General features: G+C 37.3%; 3 protein-coding genes, 1 long non-coding RNA gene and 1 pseudogene across 8 annotated transcripts in view; all 5 read left to right on the top strand.

Annotated features, from left to right (window-relative positions):
• LOC18770703 lies at positions 211-1729 on the top strand. The gene has a single exon (XM_007202427.2). It carries the CDS (start codon positions 442-444, stop codon positions 1174-1176), a length of 735 nt encoding a protein of 244 aa, XP_007202489.1. The 5' UTR covers positions 211-441; the 3' UTR covers positions 1177-1729.
• Positions 3139-8681, top strand: LOC109950464. Of its 5 annotated transcripts, XR_002272685.1 has the most exons (5): positions 3139-3344; positions 3449-3515; positions 5556-5880; positions 6859-6908; positions 6995-7810. It is a non-coding gene; the product is annotated as an uncharacterized LOC109950464 (long non-coding RNA). The 5 variants fall into 5 exon arrangements; XR_002272686.1 differs by lacking the exons at positions 6859-6908; positions 6995-7810 and adding an exon at positions 7823-8681 and having other exon boundaries at positions 3143-3344; XR_002272688.1 differs by lacking the exon at positions 6859-6908 and having other exon boundaries at positions 3143-3344.
• On the top strand, positions 15006-19969 carry LOC109950394 (annotated as a pseudogene).
• Positions 21701-24011, top strand: LOC18769855. Its single transcript, XM_007202561.2, has 4 exons — positions 21701-22105; positions 22216-22377; positions 22560-22749; positions 23579-24011. Exons 1-4 carry the CDS (start codon positions 21893-21895, stop codon positions 23707-23709), a joined length of 696 nt encoding a protein of 231 aa, XP_007202623.2. The 5' UTR covers positions 21701-21892; the 3' UTR covers positions 23710-24011.
• The window catches only part of LOC18770852 (60S ribosomal protein L21-1), a 2560-nt gene continuing 1460 nt past the window's right edge, over positions 24605-25704 (top strand). Inside the window, exons 1-2 of the mRNA XM_007203760.2 lie at positions 24605-24727; positions 24834-25253. Coding sequence (XP_007203822.2) covers positions 25017-25253 — 237 coding nt within the window. The 5' untranslated portion in view covers positions 24605-24727; positions 24834-25016. The remainder of the gene's footprint in view (positions 24728-24833; positions 25254-25704) is intronic.

The raw sequence follows: 25704 nt of genomic DNA on the forward strand, positions 1-25704 counted from the left end.
ATTGTATTTTTTGGCTAGAGTTTATTATAATAATAAAAATTGTCAGTGCATAAAAAAAAGAAAAACGGAATTGTCAGAGTTAAATTAAATGTAGGTACTAAAAAAGTTAATTTCTGAAACAGGAGCCGAAACGCGCCGTTTTCGATTGCTTGGGCCCCAAGCCTTCAGTCATTTACATAAAAGGCATGTGTGTGCTCTGGAAGATACGATCACCCTGGCTCCTTACGAAACATCAAAACTTGTATTCCTTAAATACCCCTACCGCCTTACCGTATTTACTAGTTCCGTCCTAAACCCCACACCTCTATATAAAACCCTTTACCCCTGTTCATTTCTTCCTTCCACAAACACCAAAATTTCTTCTGATTTTCATTTCGACCTTCAAACTTTGACACTCAAGCTCCGGAATCTGACGTCATCTTGCCGGAAACCGCTGCGAAGATGGTGGAGGTCCCCAGAGCTAGAGGCGTCTCGTTTCCGATCGTCTTCTCCGACGGCGAGACCGAGACCGATATCGGAAACGTCGTCGTTAACGATGCCCTAGAGTTCAAGCTGTTCCTTTCGCTCCTGAGCAACAAGATCGGAATCTCGCCGCACCAGTTCACGGTCTTCCTCTCCTCGCCGGACACCCGTCGGCGAATCCCCATCACCGGCAAGGTCAACTTCGGAGCGATTTCTCGCGAGAAGAACTGCTTCTTTCTCGTGGAGCTAAAGCGGTCGAGACGCGAGAAGCGGCGTTCCAAGAATAGCCAGATTCAACACCACCACCCCCAAGATTTTCAAGAAAACGAGTACGACAACACGGCGTCGTTCGGAGCTCACAATCCAGTCAACAAGAGCCTCAGTCTTGAGAACGTGATGCTATTGAGGCGGGGTATGGAGATCGAAAACGTCACCGGTTTGGGTTTTCCGTTTGCGGGTCGGGTCGAGTACGAGAATCGGATCAGGGAGTTGCAGATGGAGAAGGAGAGATATTTGATGAACATGGGCCTGGGAAGATCCGATGGGTTTGGGCTTGGGCCGGGCCGGGGAGGTGGCGTAGCGGTGGTGTGCGAGGAGTGTTCAAGAGCTAAAGCGATGGGGAGAGAAGTCGGATTCCACTGGTGCGCTTACGACGCTGTGACTTTCGGGTTCAGGTCTCCGGCGGGTCCGATTTCCCGACCCGCCAAAGGGTAAAGCTCATCAAAATCGGGGCTTTATGGGGTTTTCCCTTTTTTGATTTGCTGGACATGTTGATATTGTGAACAGAGAGAGAAGATGGTGATAGTGATTGATAGTATGCGGTTTGGTATACGATAAGGAAGGTATACCTTACTATGACATAATTTATGGGTATATAAGAGAAATCGATGTCGTTTAGCTAGGAGCTGCCATTGGCAAAGTTTGGAGGTGAATCTTTAGGGCATACGGGTCCTTTTTGTCTGAAGCCTGCAATTGAATTTGGGAACATATTCAGTGTGAGAATTAAATTAAGGGTAGTGGGAATGGTTGTAGGGTTTTTGAAGATTTCTTAGAAGGGTTGATCTTTGAGTGTTTCCAAGCTGGAATTGAAACTAATGTGTAGTTGCTTGAATAGGGAAAAATAAATTTCCTTTTTCATGTTTGGGGAAGAGATGGAATTTTGGGGTGTGGTTTTGGTTTTGTCTCATTTTGTATTTTCCATGGATTAGTTTCCAATTTCCATCAATAATTAATTCATTGATATTGAAGGATGGCGCTCCACAGTACCTAACTGGATTTCTTTCTTTCTTTGTTCCTTTGTTTCTGGGTTTGGATTTTCCGATTTTGCTCCTTTTTCCAGGTTGAAACCTTTGCTTTTGTCCTTATTATTATAATTTAAGATACTTAAAAAAAAAAAAAATTATATATATGGATTAAGATATAGATGTGGTCATACAAGCTGAGTGATTGCAGAATTTCCTACAAAGCCCCCAATATGCGAGTGTAGTTGTTTGATCATGATAAGTGCCTTGATTTCTCATTATGGTACTAATCTGAGATAAGAAGAAGTTTGGCGGAAATCTGTTGCCTTTTATTACATTTTGTGCACATTTCTTGGCATATAAAGTTACCTAAATTCTGTGGTGGTATTTAATAAGAAAAATACATAGAAAATTACTACAAATTCCTCACAATCTTATCTTCGATAATAAAGTGCCAACATAAAATTATGAGTTATGGAAATTTTAAAGTACCAATTGAAACAAGATTTGTAACAAGGAGTCTAATCATTTTAGGTTATTGTCATAGTTAGTATAACAAAATTGAGTTTGGGCAATTACTTTTATTAATTAAAATGATAATTTTGGATTATCACGAAGAAAATGTTACAAGGAGTTTCTACAAATTTGTATTTTTTGGATTTTTAACGTATTTATTACGAATTTTGGAAGTTAAAATATGAAAATATAATAACAAATTCACTATTTATTACGTTTGTTAAGTGGTGCACCATTACTATTTCTGACGAATAACACCTTCTGATAGTGCCATGTGTCCTTTAATTTTACTTTTTCTGTTTTTATAAAGTACATCGAAAATTGCTACAAATTCTTTACAATATAAGCTTTTATTATGAAAGTCTAAAATCATGATTTCACGTTTTTTAGTTGATAATAATTATTGGATCAAAGAAATAAGAGTGTTTGGATATAGAACATTAATTCTTGTTTTGATTTGTTTATAAACAAAGCTGAGTCATTCTTATCTATTTGCGTTTTTATAAGTTGAAAGTTGATTTGTGGGAAGTTTAGGGTGAAATGAATGTCACAAGGAATTCTTAAGAATTTTCAGTGTATTTTTATAATTTTTGTTATGAACTTTTAAAGTTAAATCTTATAAAAATAAGAAAAAAATTAAAGAGATTGACAAGTGTCAGCAGATGAAAGGTGCGTATGTCAGTGTTTACATAGACACGCGTCATTTATTTAATTATTTTATTTTTATCTTAAAAAATTCATAAAATACACCAAAAATGTCTACAAATTCCTTACGACATAGCTTTCCATTATGGGTTTAAAATCATGATTTCACATATTTGATTTCATGGTAAACGAAGAGAAATTGAAAAAAAAGAATAGAAAGAGGGCAAAGAAGCTATCTGTTTTTTCTTCAATTGGCATTCGCAAAACGACACCGTTTTTCACTTAAACAAAGTGCTCGTTTTGGCGTTCTTCCTACAGCATTCTGTTCTCCCGGACAAAAGCTTAGGGCTGTGTAACTCCTCTGCCATTTGTCGCCGTGTGCTGGTCGTCTGGTGAGTCGGTGACGCCGTCGGCTGCGAACGCCGTCTGCTGCTGCGCCGTCTCCAATTAAATAAAGTCAGAAGTCCTTATTTAACCTAGGTAATTTGATTTGCAAAATCTTATAAATTTTTTGTGGGTTTTTCATTGAAGTTTTTTGAACGATAGGGTTTGATTCATCTGTTTGTGTTTAATTAATTTGGCAGGTTATGTTTAAAAATTCCGATTGCCTTTGAGATTGGACAAAGATTGGATTTCGTGATTGCTGTGAAGGTTAGTAGTTAAAGGGAAAAAAATTGGTTAAGCTCTGTTGTTTGGTTCTATTGCTGTATTTTGTGATTTTTGTTTGTTTGGTTCTACTCTACATTCTAAAATTAGTTCCCTAGTATGCTACAGAGTACTGAAATATCCTCTTCATAATTTCCCCTGTTGCTCTCTAACTTCAAATATATAGAGAGATAGAATCATAGAAAGGAGAGGCTTATTGGATATTCATTTCAAGTGACTAGGTTTGCATTGAATTCACTGGTAGGAGGATGAAAACAAAATAGAGGGTTTAGCTTTTATTTATTTATTTTGTGAGGGACTGAGTAAATATTGGTGTTGGTGGTTCTTGTTCTTGACATGGGGAATGAAAAGGGACTGATCAGGAGGATTGAAACTCCCATCCCCAAAGGGGAAAAAAGAGAAAGCGAAAGGAATTTGGAAGTCAAATTGGGCAAAAGAGACTGATCCTAACAGATTTCAGGCTTTTTTCTTCTGATGGAAATTCAGAACTACTGGTGTAAAGTGACAATATTACAAAGAAGATGGATAATGCAGTAAGGCAACAGTAGATTAGTGCCTGTGAACATATGTTAAGAGTTCCTTCAAGTGGCAACGGTACAATGAAATAAGGCACCTATAGGCTTGTACCATATCCTTAAACTTTGCATTATGTTACAAACAAACCAGTTATTTATGATAATGCAGTGTCCCTATTTATGCTTGTAGTTTGTAAAGGCTAAAGCAGATGCTTGCACAAAATGGATCATCACCATTTTTATTTCTTGCACAAATGTCCTCATAAAAATAATAGTTTGAACCATTCAACTTATTTAAATATCATCACAAACGTAAGCCATTAGATAATCAAAACCTGTTTCCATTGACTGCTGATAGATTTCTTCACATTTTTCTTAAGATTACGTAGTTTTTCCTTTCCTTCAAACCTTGTAACGGATATGGATATTTTGTAACTTTGTAATTCATTACTTATTAGTTAACAGACAAGAAATTTAAGACAAAACCATCTCATTCGTAGCATGTGTTGATAGGGTTTAAAAGAGAAGACTCATTTAATTGATTTGTGGCTTGTGGTGCGAGTTGGAAATTTAATTCTTACCTCTTTTAAAAATAAAAGAGAAAAAAAGAAATTTCAATCTTGGATCTTCCTTGCTATGTCACACACACCAGTGATTTTCCCATTTTTCAACAAAGAGTTTGGAGTTAAATATGAACTAAGCATGATCCCATCATTGTTAAAGATTAGGCAGCAGGAATGGTAGCATAAATTCTGGCTTCCATGTTTTGTGTGTTTCACTTTACTCTCTCTTAAAGGGATGCAACATGACATATTAGGTGAATGCTTTATTACATTAAAAAAAGAAAGAAAGGAAGAAAAAACGAAAAGAGTTGTGTGCCTTGCACCTGCTAGGTGTTGGACATGCACACGGTTCGGCTCATATTCCAAAGTGGAATTTGAGTCGGGTCCTGTCAACTTGGTATCAGAGCATTAGGTTCAAATTCCTGTGGACTCCGCACCTTGTGTGCATCCTTAAGTTTTGGCAGTGTGGTGTGTTCTGATACGGAATGGTGCCCCTTCGATGTGAAGGACGTCACAAATTATATTAGAGATGTTTCGTAAGTTCGTAGCCTTGGAAAACGTAGTGGACCTTATGCTCGGGGTTGCAAAAAAATCTGAGTCAACTGTGAATTGTGGCAAGCCTAATTGAGAAGTAATGGTGTTTTGGGTGAAGTGTTACTTTATTCATGTGGGCTCTAATGCCGCGATTGATAGGGATTATAAGTTCTCTAACAGACAAATTCACAAAACAAGATACATTTTTATGCACGCACATACTGTGTCTCGTGTGCACAACTACATGGCTAGATTTTCACCCATTTCATCAAAGACAGAGAGCTTAGTAGTAGATTGGTCATTTGTGAAGGTTGAGGACATCGCTGATGAGTATTGTCTAAATGAATCTGGTAATCCTATCTATAGAGATGAACAGCCAAGAAATGTTGAATATTTGCAATCTGGTTTTCCAGAGGCAATCCAGATTCAAGTAAAGGGGATTTGTCTTCATATGGGATGTCGAGTATTGCAAGAGCCATTCCCAATAACGAATACTTCAAAGCAGCACAACAATTGCTTGATGAAGTTGTCAATGTCCAGAAAACACTGAAGCAGCATGATAGGGAGAAGAACCAAAGCACACATGAGCATTGAGATGATGGATCAAAGAATGAACTCGAAAGTCAAGTATCTTCAAACCCTCAAGACACAGCCAGTAACTCACAATTTGAGCTTTCACATGCTGAGAAACAAGAGTTGCAAAGCAAGTTGACGAAGCTTCTGTTTATGTTAGATGAGGTATGAACAATGCACTTTAATTTTATGTCTCTGACAAGACAGATCCCAAAGTCAAGGCTTGGTTCAATCTTGTTCATTTGGTCGTAATGTTTACCACCGTAAAATCAAGGCTTGGTTGCGCTTTTTGCTAGATTGACATTATCCAATCATCTTTGTTCTTTCTAAGCAGTTATGATTGATTTGTTTGCGGTTTTATTCAGTGGATGACTGCATCACCTGCTTTTATCACTTATGTGTGCTTTGTTCTCGTAATGTTATGCAATAAGTTTATTGTTAGTGTTAGAAGTAATCATTACGTTTATGATCAAAGGTCGTAACTGGGGGCTATTTTGAAACAATGTGTTAGAAAATAAAGAAAGAAAGAGATACTAGTGAGCATTGTTTCATTGGATTTTTCATGCCAAATCTCCCTGTATCAAATAGATTCTAGAAAACTGATTAGTGTGTGTAAAGGTATTTGGTGTCTTCATTTGTCCAACCAATAATGATTTAGTTGCCAAACATATGTTAATCTCTGATTGTTCTAGCTGATCATGGCAACCAATAATGATTAAATTTTAACGTTTTTGTAAAGATTTGATTGAATAATAATGATTTTACTACTCTTCTTACTGTTTTTAAAGGCTTGTTCTTCGGTTCAGACATACTGCAATTAAGAAGAAGCTTCAAGAATTTTTAAAAGTTTCAAATATAAAATTTCTTTTTTTTGACTGCTTACTTTTATGTCTGAAGGAAATGGTGCACAGGCAATTATCGAATCACCTGGAGCCTTGCATGTAGGCTTTTTAGATGACATGTTGTGAAGCATTGCATCGTATCAATTATTTCTACTGCTTTCACCATGAATACCAAATTTTTTTTTAATGGCTTGTGTGATATGTAATTACTAGTAATTTTACAAAGAACATGGGATGTGTGAAGTAAAATTTACCTTAATGAAATTATTAAGATAACTGGTTCTCCTTGTATACTTGCCAGTATGTCCTTAATGTCCCCCATATGCTTATGTACTCGGATAGAACATCAAGGTAATCCTCCTACGTAGACATTTGACACTAGTACTCTATGTTTTTCTATGAATAGAAAATAACATAAGGTGCAGAATTGTCCTCAGGTATCATTGTTAATTGTTGATGTGGGTGGAGATGGAAAACCCCTTGGTTGGAGCCAAAGTTTCCATAGTCACTCAATTGCTCAGGATAAGATTTCTTGCGTGCTGGTCTATTAATTTAGGGGATTTACATCGCGAGCAGCTTTAGTTACTTCAAAATTTGTACAACAATATCTTCTCTGAGTGTTTATTTATTTATTTAGAAGTTTCTGGTTGTGTGTGTTTGTCGCTTGGGGACCTTTATCTGGTATTGGGATAGAATATAATTATGTGGGGCTGTCTAAATTCTAAAAGGTTATTTGCTCAATGTTAGGTGTTTTTGGGAACAAGAAATGATTATTCTGTTGTTTTTAGAGTCTTAGGAAGCTGTGGTTCTTTGCGTTATTCTGTACATAATACTTGAGTCTATCTATTCTATATATTGGTATGGTATGAAACAACGAATCTGTTTCACATTTGATAACTATACTTTATTTAGGGAAAGAGCTTATTTCTTTTTGGGCTCCCTAATGCACTACTAACTGCTCTATTTAATAGTTGATTGTCACTGACCTTTCTTGCTGTCAAATTGTACCTTCATCTCTAGCTTTACGTTTAAACTACATGATAAAGGTTCCCCTTACTGAAAAGGTTGCACTAGATCCATGACATCTCTGCACTATTAAACCCTCTTTTAATTTGAATTTCAATGATATTGGGAAATTATGAATTCTCTGTTCCTTCCTATATGTGATTGTAGTTCATAATTGATTTGTGTTATCTAGTTTCTTTTTTGTATTTAGCACTTATTATTGGAATCACTTCAGCTTTTGGAATGTTTTAATCATATAGAGGATGACGTTGGCAAAGTCTAAAATGACACAATGTTGATAGAAGGGTTATGCGGGCAATTGGTCCAAGGATTTTGAGTTGCAGTTGGTGAGTGAGTATTCCTGAAATTACCCGCTTGGAATACGTGATAAGGTATGGGAAACGTGGGAAATTAATCCCCGTCATGTCAAGTCAGTTAAGGAAGCTACTTGGGAACTTGAGGAGCATATGTGGCCCAGTACCCATACCCCTTAGATTGTAATAACCGATCCTAAATTAATATATAATTATTCAATTATTCAATAAAAAGGCGATTTTACCCATGGAATATCTTACTAGATTTAAAAGTTGACTTTTTGTTCTACAAATAATTTGGGGATTTGGGTGGTACCATTGAGCAGAGCTCGTCGATATGAGTTCGTAGACATGTGGCACGCTCAATTCCGAGTTGTAACGAATGAGGAAAGGTCTAGAAACGAGGACATAATTGGAATTTTTGAGTTTATACTGTAGCTACAGTGCCGGCCCTTATTTATTCTTCTCCCTTGCGAGAGAAACGAGATTACTAGTTTTTTCTTCTCTCTCTCTCTCTCTCTCTCTCTCTCTCTCTCTCTCTCTCCACCACATACACTCACTTTCAATTGGCAATTTTGTCGCCGTCTGTTGTCCGATTCGAGTGAATTGTGTTGCAAAAGTTTTCTATCGATGCCCTCTACCTAACCCAGCCTCCAGCTAAAAAACCCAAGGATTTGCGGCTGGAACGACTAGAATTGTTAGTGATTTTTGAATTTTGCAATGCTGTTTTTGGCGACTCCAACCACCGTTTTCGTCGAGTGAGATATGAAACTAAATCTACTCTTTGTGCTCTATCCATTTATGTAGGTATTGTAGCTCGATTTTGAAGTTTTACAAATTGTTCAATATAACCATATTATGTCGATGGTTTCGGCTAGTTCTGGTTAGTTTTTAGCCATGGTCCAAGAACAAAAATCAATCCCATTGATGGTCTGAATGTATTGGTATAGGTATTGTAGGGTGTTTCGATTTTTCGATCATCAGAATTTCCCTAGACACCCATGTGCTGTCGGCGCTTGGGCACTGTTTGGGTGTCCCTTTTGGTTCTAAAATGATCCCCATGTTGTCCAGAGCGTGACGGTATGCTCAGATTTGAAATTGGTTATCGTTTGACCGTTGAATGGATTAGGCATATTAGGCATTATCCGGGTTCGATATGATCGGACCGTTGGATCGACTTCATTTTCAAATATGTGGATCTAGGCACTTCTAGGATCGTATAGGAATTCACGGATCGAGAATCGAAGTCCTGGATACTCTGATTCAATAATTCAAAGTTTGGATAAACGATAACCGTCCCGTTTGTGCGATCTTGAGCTATCTGACCGTTCGATTCGGACCAAATTTGAAGAACAAGTATAGTAAACCTTGTTGAACTCATAGGAACTCTCGGATCGGAAATGGGAGGTCGTGGGCCCCTCGGGCCCAGTTGACCCAATTTAGAAAGTTTGACCATCAGTTGATCGTGAGTCTTCCGAGGTAGTTTCACCTTTGAGAAGTGTTAGACGACTGTGTAAACGAGGCCTGATTGTTTGTGGACTATTTTGATTACGTTTGGATTTTGAGTTTATATTATAGTATTTTATGCTATTCCTGAATGTTATTTTGAAATTCGAAGGTTATTTTGTTATTTATTTATTTATTAATGTTATTGTGATTATTATTATAAAAATACATGACTGAGTGTTATTGAATGATTTAATGCTTACGAATTACTATGTAATTGTTTTTACTTTCTAAGGATATATTATATTGTGATTAGTTTTGTAGAGTTGGAAATGTTTTGAGAATCGGATTTGACGTGAATAATAAATTAATTAAACATCTAAGTACATGTCTATATTTAATATATGTACTCTGTGGTTTAAATATGATGGATTGTGGACACTAGTTCTCAACAGTATATGGTGTAAATCCAAAGGTAGTTGAGAACTTATTTTTGGAAAGTTGAGAAAAGATTTGATATACAGATTTGTGGAATAAGGGGTAATTTTATGATAAGTTATGGAATATGATTTTCAAACTCACCACAAGAGTACCCCCCAATTGCCTTTGAAATAGTTGTCATTTATGATAATGCCCTACGAGTTTCGGGGACGCCTGTGGTGCGAGGATATGCTTTCTCGGGCTGAGTACATGCCCCCCCAAGTTCTACGAGGATTGTGGCTCGGGTTTCCAAAGCCTGCGAGGATGTAACAGACATGATACTTGGAATTGACGGAATATTACCGGAATTGACGGAATATGAATAGGGGTACGCTTAGGTGGAGAGTATTTGGGTTTTAAGATGTTTAACTGATATTGATGATTTTATCTTGGTATTTTTGGAGTAAAAGTTTAATAGCTATTTTCTAATTTTTGAGGCAAGGATTGAAAGTTTCCGAGTTTTAAGAATTTTCTACAGTTTATACTTATTCTCTTAAGTGATGAGTCCGTTATTATATGTGGAAGATACAAGTATGCTTTATTCAAATCGTTGACAATGATATTAAGATTTCTTGTGATTAGAAGTTATTTGAGTAACTTTCCCATTTTCACACATATCAGTGTTGTTTATGTGCATATATGATTAGGTTGAGGATTATTCTTCAGCCAAAATCTTTGGTACGATTTCAGAGGTTTAAGTAGAGTTGAAGCTTTTAGTGCGTGAAGTAAGAAAGAACTACGTGAGGCTTGATCCTTTGGTAAGGGTACGTAGGCAACCTAGGTGCAGCTGCAAAATAAAATGTTGAATTATGCTTTGAATTGGTTATTGAGCAAAATTTGGATTACCGTTAATTCTCGTGTAAAACAAGGTAAATGCTAGTGTTTTGTTTGTGTTGTGAATTGCTGTTGAATTGAGTATGGATAAAATTCTTGTATGCTGAACGTTTGGGACTATAGAATTGTGTTTTTTTTTACAAGTGAAAATTTTGGGAAATGAGTGAATACATGGGAATTTCTGCTGAATTTTCGGCAGAACTCAAACCTTAAAAGAATTTTGAGTCTTAATTAAAAAGGGCAATTTGGTCAAGTGTGCCCGGCACCTGCTAAGTGTTGGACACACACAGGGTTCGGCTCATATTCCAAATTGGAATTTGGGTCGAGTCCTGTCAAACATCACGTGATTCTATTTGATTTTCCTACTTTATTTTTAATAACTAGACAGTTTCATGTTTTAAAGCTGATGACGTTAATTGATAAGTTGTGTTTGTAATCCAACGAAAAGGACAATTGCCTCCAAGAAAGAGAACTGGGTTTAAGTCCTAGCTTACACAACACAAAAGACGTTCCAAGTAGCATGTTGGTTATTTCTAGTTTATAGTTTCATTCACTTGCTCTTATTTAAATATCTTGTTCAAGTTTACATAAACACCATGTTTACAGCCTACTTACTTGGTTCTCTATTGTTCTTCTTGTTCTTAGTGGGTTCGGAATTTGTGTTTAGACTAAACACCATAGCTTAATTGCTTTTTCTGAATACTTGATTAAAACCACACACTATGGATAATCAGATTTGAGAAAGAACGAACTCCATAAGTTGGTTTGATTTATTTTGATGCTTGATACTTTCAAGCATGGAATTGGATGTGTGCTAATTTTCCTTTTCATTTTAGTTTTTATTTCCTAATCCTTTTAATTTCGTTTCAAGTTTTTTGTGTTTGTTTTAGCAATTTAGGGTAGCTCAATAAAAAAGGAGAGAGAAGACAACTTCAATCATAAGGATAGGAAGTGTGGAGTAGTAGGAGAAGTCGCGACCTCCAATTGCATCCATGCTCGACCTAATCGCTTCAAGGGGGAGTAATACAATCCTTTCCCATGCATGACAATGCATTGGGAGCTTATCTTGGGCTTGTTCCTCTATTCTGAAAAATCTGGATTTTGAAGCTTTTTGTCTTATCTTTCCAACCATATGTAGCCCAACTCAAGGTAAAATCGAAAAGGCCTTCAAATGTCAATTTTGGCATAGTAACGCAGATACTGCCGAATTTAACCTTAAGTTGCCAAAACTAACATAACTTCCTCTAGAAGACTCGGAATCATGCATCGTAAAATGCTCCAGAAACTAGACTTCCGCATCTTGCCAATGATGTATGGCTCATTATCTGGTTCTTCCTAAGCAAGTATAGTCCAATCCGTGAAGTTGACTGATTTGCAGACACAATTTTGAGCTAACTTGACTCCAAAATGCACTAAATAAGTCCCAAAGCTTAATACACTAAAACAAACACAAAAAAGATTAAAGGCACAAGTTTAACTAAAAAAGCATAACCAAATCGTAAGTTAGAACAGTACAAAATGATATGTAATTATGCATCGATCAAATACCCTTAAACCTAGATTTTGCTAGTCCTCGAGCAAAACAAAAGGAAAACAAAATAAGAAGTTAATTAAACCACTTTCGCAGGTAACTCGATTGTATTGAGCGTATGTAACAAACCTTTAAACCTCTAGGCATCCCTAGTATGAGGAGTTGTGTCTCCTGAGGGTTTAACAGATACGATACCTACAAACGTTTTACTAATTCTACAAAATAAAGTGGTAGGAAACTTATTAGATTTTGTTAGTCCTGAAAAAAGAAAAAAGAAAAAAAGAAAAAGACAAAAACAAAAGCAACTTCTTCATCTTCCTTATGGCGCGTTTCCTGATTCCCCAATAAGAGCCTTTAGTTTGGCCTTCTTGATCTCATCTCTCGGGTTTTCACTCACCACTTCTTGGGACTCATTACTTGAGCTCCAAAATATCCGCACAGTTTCTTGGGGCTCATCACTTGAGCTCCCAAAGATCACTCTCTTAACTTAAGCAAAACTTGTCTCGTGATCTCGCTGGCGCTTTCCTGGGTTCTCTAAGGCCTCTAGCTGTTTTTGCATGCCTTTAGAATAAGAATCTACCATCTTTGATAGCTTTTCGTTTTCTTCCTGTAATATTTGAAGCTGGCGTTAGTTCTTCTCTGCTGTCTTTGCCCTATTCTTTTTCAATCTTTTGATGTCACACTGATATTCATCAATCAAATTCTGTTCTGCCATCAGCTGAGCTCTCAGTACTTGCACCTCATGAGATTTCCCAATGAGGCGATGCCCCACACTTGCGATAGATGCCCCACTTTGCACGCTCAGTGCCACGACGTCGCTCACTAACCGGTTGTCATCCCTCGTTCCTAGTATGCGCATATCCCTAGAAGCTACCAAACTCCTCGCAACTCCAATGGCAACTTCATTGTCAAGGAGTAACAAGTCGTTTACTGTCACTAGTCCTCATAAGGAAGTAAAGTAGAGCGTATAGACCGATGCAACTTCCTGCCCCCATGTCTGTTTTGGCAGAGACAGGTTAAGATCTAGAAAAGATGGAAAGAAATACGACATTTTCTTTTTGCTTCCTTTTTCTTTATTTCTCTCTTTTCTCTTTCTTTTTTCCTCTCTTTTTTCTTCTTTCTTTTCTCTCTTTTGCGTGGTTGTAATTTCCTTTGTTTCCTTTTATAGACGTCAATTACGACAAACCCTAGCCATTGCAGCGTCTAAGCATTTTACTATTTTACCGCGTTCCTCGAGCTTCACAACCTTTTGGCTTTCCAATCGTCCCCAACTAATTTGTAGCGACGTGCCATTTCTGAACGAACGCGTTCAGCAAAGTCGTCTTGACTTTCTATGGCGTCTGTAATTTCCACTTCGGAATCTGCCTGTGCCTATATCTATCGACATGTGGCTCTTACTTGTTGGCCGTGACGTACTAGGAGATGACATTAGGACCCACGTTTCAGAATCCAATTCACGTTTCATTTTAAATAAATAAATAATTCAATTTAAAAAAACGTGTAGGCTTTGGAATTTATTATGGGTCGGGTTTCACCGTTGTTTGGGTTTGAAAGTGGGTTAATTTCATAGTGGGTTGGGCTTAAAAAATAGTTTGGGATTCAGTTTGCGTAAGCCTGTGTGATACGCTCAATGCAATCGAGTTACCTGCGAAAGTGTTATGAAAGTGACTCAAAAACATAACAAGACTCCAATAAATTTAATATAAAAAAAGCAAAAATATTTTAAAAAATTTAAGAAAAACCATATTTACTTGCTAGACTCCAATACCCCAAAACCTAGAAATGAACATTGTCCTCAATATTTAAAACTTAGGAACAAAGCAATGTCATAACCATAAATGAAAGTTACTAAAGTAAATATATATCACAAAATACAATAATTGAAATACAAAAATAAATAAAATAAAAGTTACAAAAACAAACAAACAAATGAATAAAAACTAAGCAGTAACCCCTAATCACACAGGCTTACGCAAACTGAAACCCAAACCATGTTTTAAGCCCAACCCACTATGAAATTAACCCACTTTGAAACCCAGACAACGGTGAAACCTGACCCATAACGAATTCCGAAGCCTACACGTTTTTTAAAAAAAATTGAATTATTTATTTATTTATTTAAGATGAAACGTGAATTGGATTCTGAAACGTTGGTCCTATTGTTGTCTCCCAGTAAGTCACAGCCAGCAAGCAAGAGCCACGTGTGGACAGGTAGAGGCACCGTAGATTCCGAAGCACAAATTACATATGCCATGGAAAGTCAGGACGACTTTGCTGAATGCGTTCGTTCAGAAAGGGCACGTTGCTATAAATTAGTTGGAGATGGTTGGAAAGCCAAAAGGCCGTGAAGCTTGAGGAACGCGAGAAAATAAAAAAATGCTTAGATGCTGTAATGGCTAGGGTTTGTCATAATTGACGTCTATAAAAGGAAATTACAACCACGCAGAAGAGAGAAAAGGAAGAAGAAAAAAGAGAGCTAAGAGAAAAGAAAGTCGAAAGAAAATGTTGTATTTCTTCCCATCTTTTCTAGATCTTAACCTGGCTCTACCAAAAGAGACATGAGGGCAGGGAATTGCATCGGTCTGGACGCCCTAATTTGCTTCTTCACGAGGACCAGTGACAGTAAACGACTCATTACTCCTTGACATTTAAGTTGCCATTTGAGTTGCGAGAAGTTTGATGACTCCTAAGGATGTGCGCATACTAGGAATGAGGAATGACAACCGGTTAGTGAGCGACGTCATGGTACTGAGCGTGCAAAGTGGGGCATCTATCGCAAGTGTGGGGCATCGCCTCATTGCGAAATCTCATGAGGTGCAAGTACTGAGAGCTTAGTTGATGGCAGAGCAAAATTTGGTTGATGAATATCAGTGTGACATCAAAAGATTGAAAAAGAATAGGGCAAAGACAGCAGAGAAGAACCAACGCCAGCTTCAAATATTGCAGGAAGAAAACGAAAAGCTATCAAAGATGGTAGATTCTTATTCTAAAGGCATGCAAAAACAGCTGGAGGCCTTGGAGAACCCAAAGAAGCGCAAGCGAGATCACGAGACAAGTTTTGCTCAAGCTAAGAAAGTGATCTTTGGGAGCTCAAGTGATGAGCCCCAAGAAGTGGTAAGTGAAAACCCGATAGAGGAGATCAAGAAGGCCAAACTAAAGGCTCCTATTGTGGAATCAGGAAGCGCGCCATGAGGAAGATGAAGAAGTTGCTTTTGTTTTTGTCTTTTTTTAAAATTTTATTATTATTATTAATTTTTTTTTAGGACTAACAAAATCTAATAAGTTTTCTAACCACTTCGTTTTGTAGAATTAGTAAAATGTTTGTGGGTATCGTATCTGTTATGCCCTCAGGAGACACAACTCCTCATACTAGTGATGCCTAGAGGTTTAAAGGCTTGTTGCATATGCTCAATGCAATCAAGTTACCTGTGGAAGTGATCTAATTAACTTCTTGTTTTGTTTTTCTTTTGTTTTGCTCTAGGACTAGCAAAATCTAGGTTTGGGGGTATTTGATTGGTGCATAATTACATATCATTTTGTACCGTTCTAACTTATGATTTGGTTATGTTTTTGGGTTAAACATGTGCCTTTAATTTCTTTTGTGTTTGTTTTAGTGTATTAAGCTTTAAGACTCATTTAATGCATTTTGGAGTCAAATTAGCTCAAAACTGTGTCTGCAGATCAGTCAACTTCACGAATTGGACTGTACTTGCTTAGGAAGAACCAGATAATGAGCCATACATCATTGACAAGATGCAGAAGTCTAGTTTTTGGAGCATTTTACAGTTCATGATTCCGAGTCTTATAGAGGAAGTTATGTCAGTTTTGGCAGTTTAAGGTTAAATTCAGCAGTATCTGCGTTACTGTGCCAAAACTGACATTTGAAAGCCTTTTCGATTTTTCCTTGTGCTGGGCTGCATATGGTTGGAAAGATAAGACAAAAAGCTTCAAGATCCAGATTTTTCAAAATGGAGGAACACGCCCAAAGCGAGCCAAAAGAAGACTTCAATGCATTGTCATGCATGACATAAGCATGAGCTAATTATTTTTTGTGGGGAAGTAAGGTAAAGTTGGTGAAGTGAGTGTTGTAGGTAGAATCAATACTCAATTCAGAATTTCACTTCCCCTAGGCCTATAAATAGTGAGGTTTTCCAAACTTGTAAACACACCCCAAGAAGGGAAGGGGGGAGGGGGGAGGGGGGGGGAGCTCTCAAACACCTCTCTAGAGCTCCTCTCCCTTCTCCCTTCTCCTTCTCTTCCTTCTCCTCCTTTCCTCAAATTCTCCAAGTTCTCAAACACCTTTCCCTTCTCACCTCAAATTCTCCAAGTTTCTCTCATCAATTTCTCCATGTTCTCAAACACCTCACCATTCCCTTTATTAAATTCTCTGAAGTTCTCAAACACTTCTCCCTTCTCTTTCTCAGATTCTCTAAGTTTTTCTTTAATGTTCTCAAGTGTTGTACAAAACCATTTTGCTTCTTAGCTGTAATTTATTTTTCATTGTAATGTAAATTCTTATTTAAAGTTTGATAAGTTTCCAATTTTCAATTACGGTTCTTGTTCTTATTCATTATGCTTATAAGTTAATATGCTTGTTTGAATGATTGATCACCATTAAAACTTGTATGTTAGTTATCTTGGTTTGAATTAAGAGTAGACATCATGCTTTAATTCAAATTGAACTATGAATAGGAAGAGTATGTATGGACATTCGACAACAGGGATTAGATGCATACTTGATTGTTTAAAACATTCTTCTATGCTTAATGGATTTCTAATGCTTAATTTTAGGTTAGACAACATATGATCAAATTAAGGAATTAGGAATACAAGGTTAGGGCGAGACACTATGGCTTAATCATACTTTAGCTAAAATCAATCCATGAATCTGAATTGAATTTGGGAACTTATTTGCTTGAGTTAGTTATTTTCTTTCTTCCTTGTTTTATGTTCTTTTGTTTTCATTTCTGTTTTGTGTAGGGAAACTGATTTGGATCATTCAATCACCAATCTTTGTGGAATCAACCTCGCACTTACATATGCTAAATTACCAACGACTTGTGCACTTGCGAGTATCACAAGTTGAGGATGCAGATGAATCCATTTTGGTTTAGCTAAATCGATGCAACAGTACATCATTACCAAGTCAAAGAAAAGCCTCAAAGCTTGATGGCAAGCTGTATTTTTCTAGTGGACTCTCTAAGAGCTCTACGCCTGATAGCAATGTAATATTTGAGTTCAAGTCTTCATAAAAAATCCAAGTTGAACATGATAGTAAAGCAATTGCGACTTTGGAGACTGAGACTGAGTTCCCTAGAGATGCCTAAGCAGTTCGTGAGAGAGTTCTTAAGCTGGCAAAGGAGGCTTTGAAGGGGAAGAGCAAAGGTACTGGGGACGAAAAGTTGTATAAAGGGATCCACTAATATACTGATTACAAGGCTGGGTTCTGAAGAGAGCTAACAGTGGCCAGTGAGAAAGCGGGAGGTTCCCATGGGCCTCTCAGGGCTTCTGCTCACATCAGAGTTACCACAAGATTTGATTATTAGCCAGACATATGTAAGGATTACAAAGACACTGGTTACTGTGGGTATGGAGATTCTTGCAAGTTTATGCATGATCGTGGAGACTACAAGTCTGGGTGGCAGATGGAAAGGGAGTAGGACGAAGCAGAGAAAATAAGGAAGAGACATTTAGCTTTGGGTGGTGATGATGTGGACCAGACAGAGGAAGATGATGATGATGATGATGATGAGGATGGCTCGTTGCCATTTGCATGTTTCATCTGCCGGCAACCATTATCCTGTTGTGACTAAATGCAACCACTACTTCTGCGAGCACTGTACACTAAAGGTTTGTTCTCTTTCTTAATGTATCATCTTAACTCATGTGGCTGTGATAGCTCTATGGAATTCAATGTTGTTTTAGACTTGCGGATCAAGTATAATAGTCATTGTGTTTCAATGTTGAGTTTCTTTTAAGCTTTTTCTAACATTAGTTTGCTTTTTCATTCACAGCATCATTCAAAGAACAAGAAGTGCTTTGTGTGCAACAAGCCTACTCTTGGCATATTCAGTACGGTTTATGAGATACGCAGAAGGATGGCTGCATAGGGCAAATAACTTTGCTTTCAAGGCATGTGAGCAGGAACATTTCCCCACTCCATGGCCAAGTTTTGAAGAGAAAGTGTGAACAGAGGGAGATGATGGTGACAGTGATTGATAGTATGCGGTTTGGTATACGATGAGGAAGGTATACCTTACTATGACATACTTTATGGGTATATAATACACCACATTTTGGTACCCTTTTGGAGCTGGAAGGCTTGGCTAATAGAGAAAACGATGTCGTTTAGTTAGGAACTGCAATTGTCAAAGTTTGGAGGTAAATTTTTTTTTGCATGGGTCCTTTTGTCTAAAGCCTGCAATTGAATTTGGGAACATATACTGTGTGAGAATTAAATTTAGAGTAGTGGGAATGGTTGTAGGGCCTTTTGAAGATTGCTTAAAAGGGTTGATCTTTGTGTGTTTCCAAGCTTGAATGGGGAAAAGAAAATTTCCTTTTTCATGTTTTGTGAAAAGATGGAATTTTGGCTACATGCTGAGTGATTGCAGAATTTCCTACAAATTCCCAAATATGCGAGTGTGGGTGGTTGTTCATAAGTGTCTGGATTTCGCATTATGGTACCAATCTGAATTAAAAGTTTGGTGGAAATCTGTTGCCTTTTATTACATTTCTTACACATTTCTTTCCATATAAATTTGTGTATTGAAATCCTGTGGTGGTATCCAACATTTCTCCCATGTTGATTAGTGGAAACTAGTTTACTAGATTAGTAAGTGTAATTGCCAATGAATTTGTACTAAAGCTGGCCCTTAAATGTCCTTGCAATTCTCCTACTCTTATGGATGTTTTATTTTCGTTCATTCCGCTAGTTTCGCTAGGAAATTCTCGTACTCTTATGGATGTTTTATTTTGTTCATTCCGCCAGTTTCGTCAATTAAAACTGAAATTAAAAACATCATTTTTTGTCCAGACACTTTTCAATAAGTGAAATTAAAAACATAAAACACAATTTTAAAAATTAAAAGACTAACAGTACCCTAAAGAAATAAAAAGAAGAGAAGATGATTGTACAAGAAAAAGGAGAGGGACACGGTAACTAATGTGAATGCATGCACACAATATCCCATCCTTCATAAGACACGTGTCAGCGAAAGTGATGAGTCTTAGCAGGTGGTCACATCCGTTGCGTTGATTTGTGCCTGCAAGCCTTTCCCGGGCAACGGCACACTCACTCCCGCGTAGACCTTTATCTACGTGAAATCAATACAACGCCACGTGTCCCAGGGGATACGCGTCATCTTTCTACTGCGAGTAGTATGTATTTTCCCACGCGAGTGAGTATAAAGGAAAGGAAGTTTTGAGTTGTGCAGTGAAGACCAAAACGGCCGAGTAGTGGAACGCGAACGAGCCGACCTAGGGCTGTTCTTTGGCCGGAACGGATCGAAAATAGGAGTTTCGAATTTCAATCCAAAAATTTTCGGAAGTCATATTCATTTCTGATGCCGATTCCGAAATTTCGGAATATAATAATACCATTATGATGTAGAATTTTCGGCAAAGTCGGAACTTTCGGAAATTAAATCTTTTCACAATTATTGGAAGAATTTCGAAGGTCAAAGCCAAAAGTAATTTTGACAGGAAGACTTGTAGAAACTTTGGTGCATACTTGCAGTGGTATTCCATCAGTATTGTCGTTTAGTTTTCCAATAAATGGTGTCTATCTATATTATTGCCACGAAGAAGAGGAAATATGGTCGTGAAGAGAGAGAGAGAGAGAGAGAGAGAGAGAGAGGAGGCGGAGGAAAAGAATAAGGAATGAGAATGGTCAGGAAGGTGAGAGAGAGAAATGAGAAGTGAGAAGAAACGGCTGGATGGAGGAAGAGGAAAAAGAATGGGGCGGCCGGAGAAAAGAAAGAAAGGAAAACAAATATAAATTAGGGTTTCACCCTAAGATTTTTATAATATTTTTCAAACTCCTTTAATCAGTTATTAAATATGTTCAGTTGACATGCTTTTTTCAAGGACAACTCTAGCTATGGTGGTCTGTTTGCAGAATTGCAAGTGAGAGGCCTTGGGTTCGAAAATACCACTTGTAGATTATTTTTTCATTTTTGGTTTTGTTTGAAGGATATTATAATATTAAACACTATTGTTATAAATTTATTGTATATTTCTCCATGTATATATATATACATATAATTTAATCACATATGTCGCAAGTTAAATTGATTTTATCATAATTGATGTTAATTGGCACTAATTTTAACCTTAGTGTGTGACCATGGAATTTAATTTTATTCTTTGAACCATGATCAATTTTATTGGATCAACTATTAATCCAGTGTGTGATTATGGCATTTACCTTGTGTGTGACTATGGAATTGTTAACCTTTGAACCATTATCAATTTGATTGGATCAACTATTAATCTAGTGTGTGATCATGACATTTACCCTTAGTGTGTGACCATAGAATTGTGACCCTTTGAACCATTATCAATTTTATTGGATCAACTATTAATCTAGTGTATGATTTAATGTTACTCTTTGAACCATGATCAATTTTATTGGATCAACTATTAATCTAGTGTGTGACCATGGCCTTTACCCTTATTATGTGACCATGGAATTGTTACCCTTTGAACCATGTCATTTAATTTTACACCTCTGACCCAAACAAGACTATATATTTTTTGCCAATAGTCTTAAATCAATATACTCTTATGTTAAAATTAATCTATTGGAAAAAATTATATATTTTTTTAGAGAAAAACAAGATTTTTTTTTTCTTTTTCCAATAGTCTTAAATTAATATACTCCTATGTTTAGCATATGAATATATGAGTACTGAAATAAAACATATATAAGACCTATAAACAAAAAATAATGTAATTATAATTAAAATTTTTGAAATTTCTAGAAAAATTCGGAAAAATCGGATAAGAATGAGTTCGGAATTTTCGGAATTTACAGATACATTCCGATTCCGATCTGAATTTTATCGGAAAAATCGGATTTCGGTATGTTCGGATATCGGAGGTATTGGAGTCAGATTTTTTTAAAAATTTCGGACCAGAATCGGTCGGAATTGGATTTTCCAATCCAACTTACACCCTTAAGCCGACCAATACGGGCCAAGCTCAAGAGATCGTGTGAGTACGGGCCTAAGCCCAAACTGAGCTCTAAGGGCTTGTTTGGCACCAAGATTCCTATTTTAAAATTATTTTTTTATTTTTGTAAACAAATTCTTGGGAAAGTCGTATTTTTAACAACATTGTAAATAAATACCCGGTTTTTTAAATTTCCCAATTCCATTGAGTCTTGAAATTGACAACTGCTCATTGAGTCATTAATCAGTTTCCAAAAACTCGTTTTCCTTGGGAACCAAACGGGCCGTAATACACTTGTCTCTATCTGCTTTATAGAGGAGAGAGAGAGAGTTACAATGTTGTTTTGAAAGTGAGACCATGGCAGTCCCGCTTTTCAGACCCTTGAAACTGCTTTTCCTTCTCTATCTTTCTCTGTTTTATTGAAAATAAATAAATTTATTTATCTGTTTCTATGTTTTCTCCGTGCTCTGTTTTCTTCTTGCAAAAAGAACTTGCTTTTTTGTTGTTGTTGTTGTTCCTCTTGTTCTTCTGTTTGAATTGAAGTTTGGTGGGTTATGCTTAAAATGGCTGGGTTTCCTCCAAATCTGAATGATGGTGAACGATGGCTTCCCTCAGACATTTTCCTCAACGAAGTTGCCAACTCAACCTCCAAACTTAACCCCCACCATTTTCTTTCCATGGACGAGGTCGCCCAACACTTGGCTGCTCTTTCTTTCCTCAGACAACGTCAATGCCTTTCAAAATCTCTGCTACATATACCCATGGAGGTTATCTCTCTCTCTCTCTCTCTCTCTCTCTCTCTCTCTCTCCCCCACACACACAGAGCTAGCTAACACTAACACGGTCTATTTTGTCTTTGCTTGTACTGGGTTTGCAGCCGTTCAGACCGCCGGTTCAGTACAACCAGCTTGGTTCTCTGCCTCAGAGGTCTCTTAATCTCAGCCTCAGTCATGGTCTCGAAGAGAAAGGTGCAAGCTTTCATGGGTATGGGGCTGAACTCCATTACCACAATCAGTTTCTGAAACCGGCTCAACTTCAGGTAAACAATGAACCACAAAACTTGAACCGGGTTTTCCTTCTTTCTCTGTCATGTATTTATTTATTTATTTATTTTTACTCTTGGTCTGTCTTTTCAAGCCTTTTGCTTTTTCCCAGCTTTCAATAAATGGAGTGGCAGAGTTTCGAGAGTTGCTAATGGTAATGTGCTGTCATTTTTGGCAGGTCTGTAGCTTTCTGGAAACTAGGAAGAGGGTTTTGAATAGACCGCAAAACCGCCTTTGGACGAATCAGGGAAGTGGGATTGGATCAATGGGTGGTTTTGAGAGGGTTTCTGGAGGCACAGGTGTGTTTCATCCCAGGGTTTTGAATACCACAACCACCACCAGGAATCCTCAGGTCAAAAAGAAACAGGGTGAGTTATTATTTCTTTGTTCTGCTGTTCGAAGTTTTGATTTTGTTCTTTTTTATTTTCGTCAACTTTTTCCTTATTCTTTTCGTAATTTGTATTGATGTGTTTCTGGCACACTTTTGTTTTTGTATCTGTTTTGGTACCAACTGTGCGAAGTTTTGTGTCAATCTGAAATAAAGGATAAAAACTTAGTTGCATTGTTATCCCCGACCAAGCAATAATGTTATGCCACGTGTAAGTGTTATCACGCGTGTCATAGCATTATTAGCCTTTCATGGAAGTTTTTCTCAAAACAAAAGGTGTGTCTTTTATACAAAAATGGAAGTTTTATCCTTTCTTTGATGCTATATATTTCCACTTGTAGTTAAAAGTTGAAATGTGAACATCTTGTTTTTAATTGAGAAAGGTTGTTGAGTGGTTCTTCATATGCTTGAAGCACCTTGTTTAGGCAGAATAGTAACCCATTGTTTATATTTTGGGTGGACCTATTCATTAATGTTAATCTCTATTGGAATATGGACTGATGGGTCTGCTTGTCCACTTATATATATATATATATATATATATATATATATATGAACTGAGTAATTTTGCATGTGCTGACCTCTAGATAGGTTGAATGTTTGTTTTCACTGCTTGTAATTAGTAAACAAAATTAGAAATCCATTGAACTGTTTGAATGCTGCATTGTTACATGAAAACTACAAAGCCAAGCCTGGCCGCAGCCCCATTGATCAACGGCTGTCAATTGTGCGTTTCATCCAATACTTTGATCTCAATTTTTCTGTTTGCAGTTATGGTTTTCTTTATTGGTTATATGTTTTTGTTGCAGGGTTGAGAAATATCCAGCAGATTAAAGCCATCCAGCAAAGGAAACCTATCGAAAGCGTGGGCATGGGCAGAGGGGATTGCTATAACCAGCTTCGTTCTGATGTTGGTTTGCCCCAAGAATGGACTTACTGAGAGCTCTGAGAGGTCACCTTTCTTTGCTATAAAGTAGAGTCTTGTTTCCTGAAATGTTATTAGAATAAAAGCTTCATTGAAGAATAGAAGGTCAGTTGTCGTTTGGGGTTTGTGCAGTAGAACTAAAGAAAATGTTAGAAAGTTGTCTTTTTTTCCTCATTTTGTAAGATAGGTTCCCTAGAAAGGTTTTTTTAAACCTCATTTTGTAAGATGGGCTTTGTTGAAATAAGTTAAAAGTTTTAGAAACTTTGTCTTGGGAATGAAAAGCTTGTTCTTTTTCTTATATTTATATCACTCCATATTGGACAAAATGAGGTTCAATTATGCATATTGAACAAAATATAATGTGAGAGGCTGATGAAAGTGATTCTGTATACCATTCGAATGGAAAAGAAATGGAGAGTGAGAAGGAAAAAAGTGTGTAGAGAAGTTCATTCTCAGTCGATATTCTCTTCAAAACAAGTTCAATACACAATGAGACTTCAAAATGCAAAAGTTCATAGGCCTGTAATTCCTCCGGATGAGAAACAGGCATTCCGAATTCCATCCAAAACATGTTCGAAACTAGAAATCAATTCTGATGCCAATTCTGATGCCGATTCCGAAAATTCGGAATATAATTACTCCATTCCAATAAATTTCAGAAATTCCCAAATCTTAGATAATAAATAATGAAAAATTCAGAAAATTTTCAAATTTAAATATCTGACACTGACTAAAAACTTTAAACACAAGAAAAATTCCAAGTGGTCCTTTACGAAGACCCAATTGACAGAAATTTGAAGCCCAATTAAAGGAGAGGGTTGTGCTTCATGTCTGAGATAATATGAATAGGATATGAAGCAATTTATTGAGGAGAAAAGAGTTGAGATTCGTCTAAGCAGCCGATGTGGGACTGCAACCACTTGATGAAAACGGTGTTCTAACCAAGCCCCTCAAATTACCGGTTTTCTCGAAGTTAAGGAAATTGTTAGAAGAGGATAGTGCTTGAAGACAGAAGCTGTAGCGCATGTTAAAGGTTTTTCGCTAAACTGATTGTTCAAGGAACATTTACCTAATTACTGCAGTTGTTTTTAATTAAATAAACTAATTATCCTATTCTAACATTTACCTAATTACTGCAGTTGTCTTTAGGATAGCATAGTTTGTAACGTTCTATTCAACATTATCAATATACAATTAAGCTTTCCAGCATCTCTCGTACCGGTGTTTGAATTGGAGTTAAAACTCTACACTCTCATCGTCTAGGGCTTTAGCAGCCACTCTCAGAAACAAAACTCCAAACCTTAGAGAGAGAGCAGCTCAAAATGCCGGCTGGACACGGTCTCAGGTCTCGTACTCGCGATCTCTTCTCGCGGGCCTTCAGGAAGAAGGGCTACATTCCTCTCTCAACCTATCTGAAGACCTACAGGATCGGCGACTATGTCGACGTCAAGGTTAACGGCGCCGTGCACAAGGGTATGCCCCACAAGTTCTACCACGGACGTACTGGTCGCGTCTGGAACGTCACCAAGCGCGCCATCGGTGTGGAGATCAACAAGCAGGTGATTCATTTTCGTTGGGTTTTCTATATTTTCATTTTTGGACTCTGAGTTGTTGTTTGAATGGTGTTTGATGATTTGCTTCTGTGGAATGGTTGTCTGGATTTGTGGGTTCTTGTTGAAATTTCCGAACTTTTGGTTTGATTTCGACTTAACAGTGTTCAGTGACATCTGGGTACATTGTAGCTATCATTGTTGAAGGAAGTCATGAAGGAAATTGAGGTTCCACCCCAAAACCAATTGGCAATGGGGGGAGTTGCTCAACTCCTTATAAATCCAGGCTAGGTCCCTTAACATTTCAATGTGGGACAAACACTCTCAACACGCCCCCGCACGTGTGGCAAAACTTTCAAGCCTAACACGTGGACAACACATATTGAGTGACGTGGGAGCACGTGTGGCCGTTGGGCCCAACACGTGAAGCCTTGCTCTGATACCATGAAGGAAGTTGAGC

The sequence above is a fragment of the Prunus persica genome, chromosome G7 (assembly GCF_000346465.2).
Source record: "Prunus persica cultivar Lovell chromosome G7, Prunus_persica_NCBIv2, whole genome shotgun sequence".
NCBI classification, from domain to species: Eukaryota; Viridiplantae; Streptophyta; class Magnoliopsida; order Rosales; family Rosaceae; genus Prunus; species Prunus persica.

Bases quoted from the DNA above. Each gene is read 5' to 3' on its own strand.
- LOC18770703 (XM_007202427.2), top strand. From the start codon at position 442: ATGGTGGAGGTCCCCAGAGCTAGAGGCGTCTCGTTTCCGATCGTCTTC.
- LOC18769855 (XM_007202561.2), top strand. From the start codon at position 21,893: ATGCTTAAAATGGCTGGGTTTCCTCCAAATCTGAATGATGGTGAACGA. The intron at 22,106-22,215 runs GTTATCTCTCTC...CTGGGTTTGCAG, and splicing joins TGCTACATATACCCATGGAG to CCGTTCAGACCGCCGGTTCA. The intron at 22,378-22,559 runs GTAAACAATGAA...CATTTTTGGCAG, and splicing joins TGAAACCGGCTCAACTTCAG to GTCTGTAGCTTTCTGGAAAC.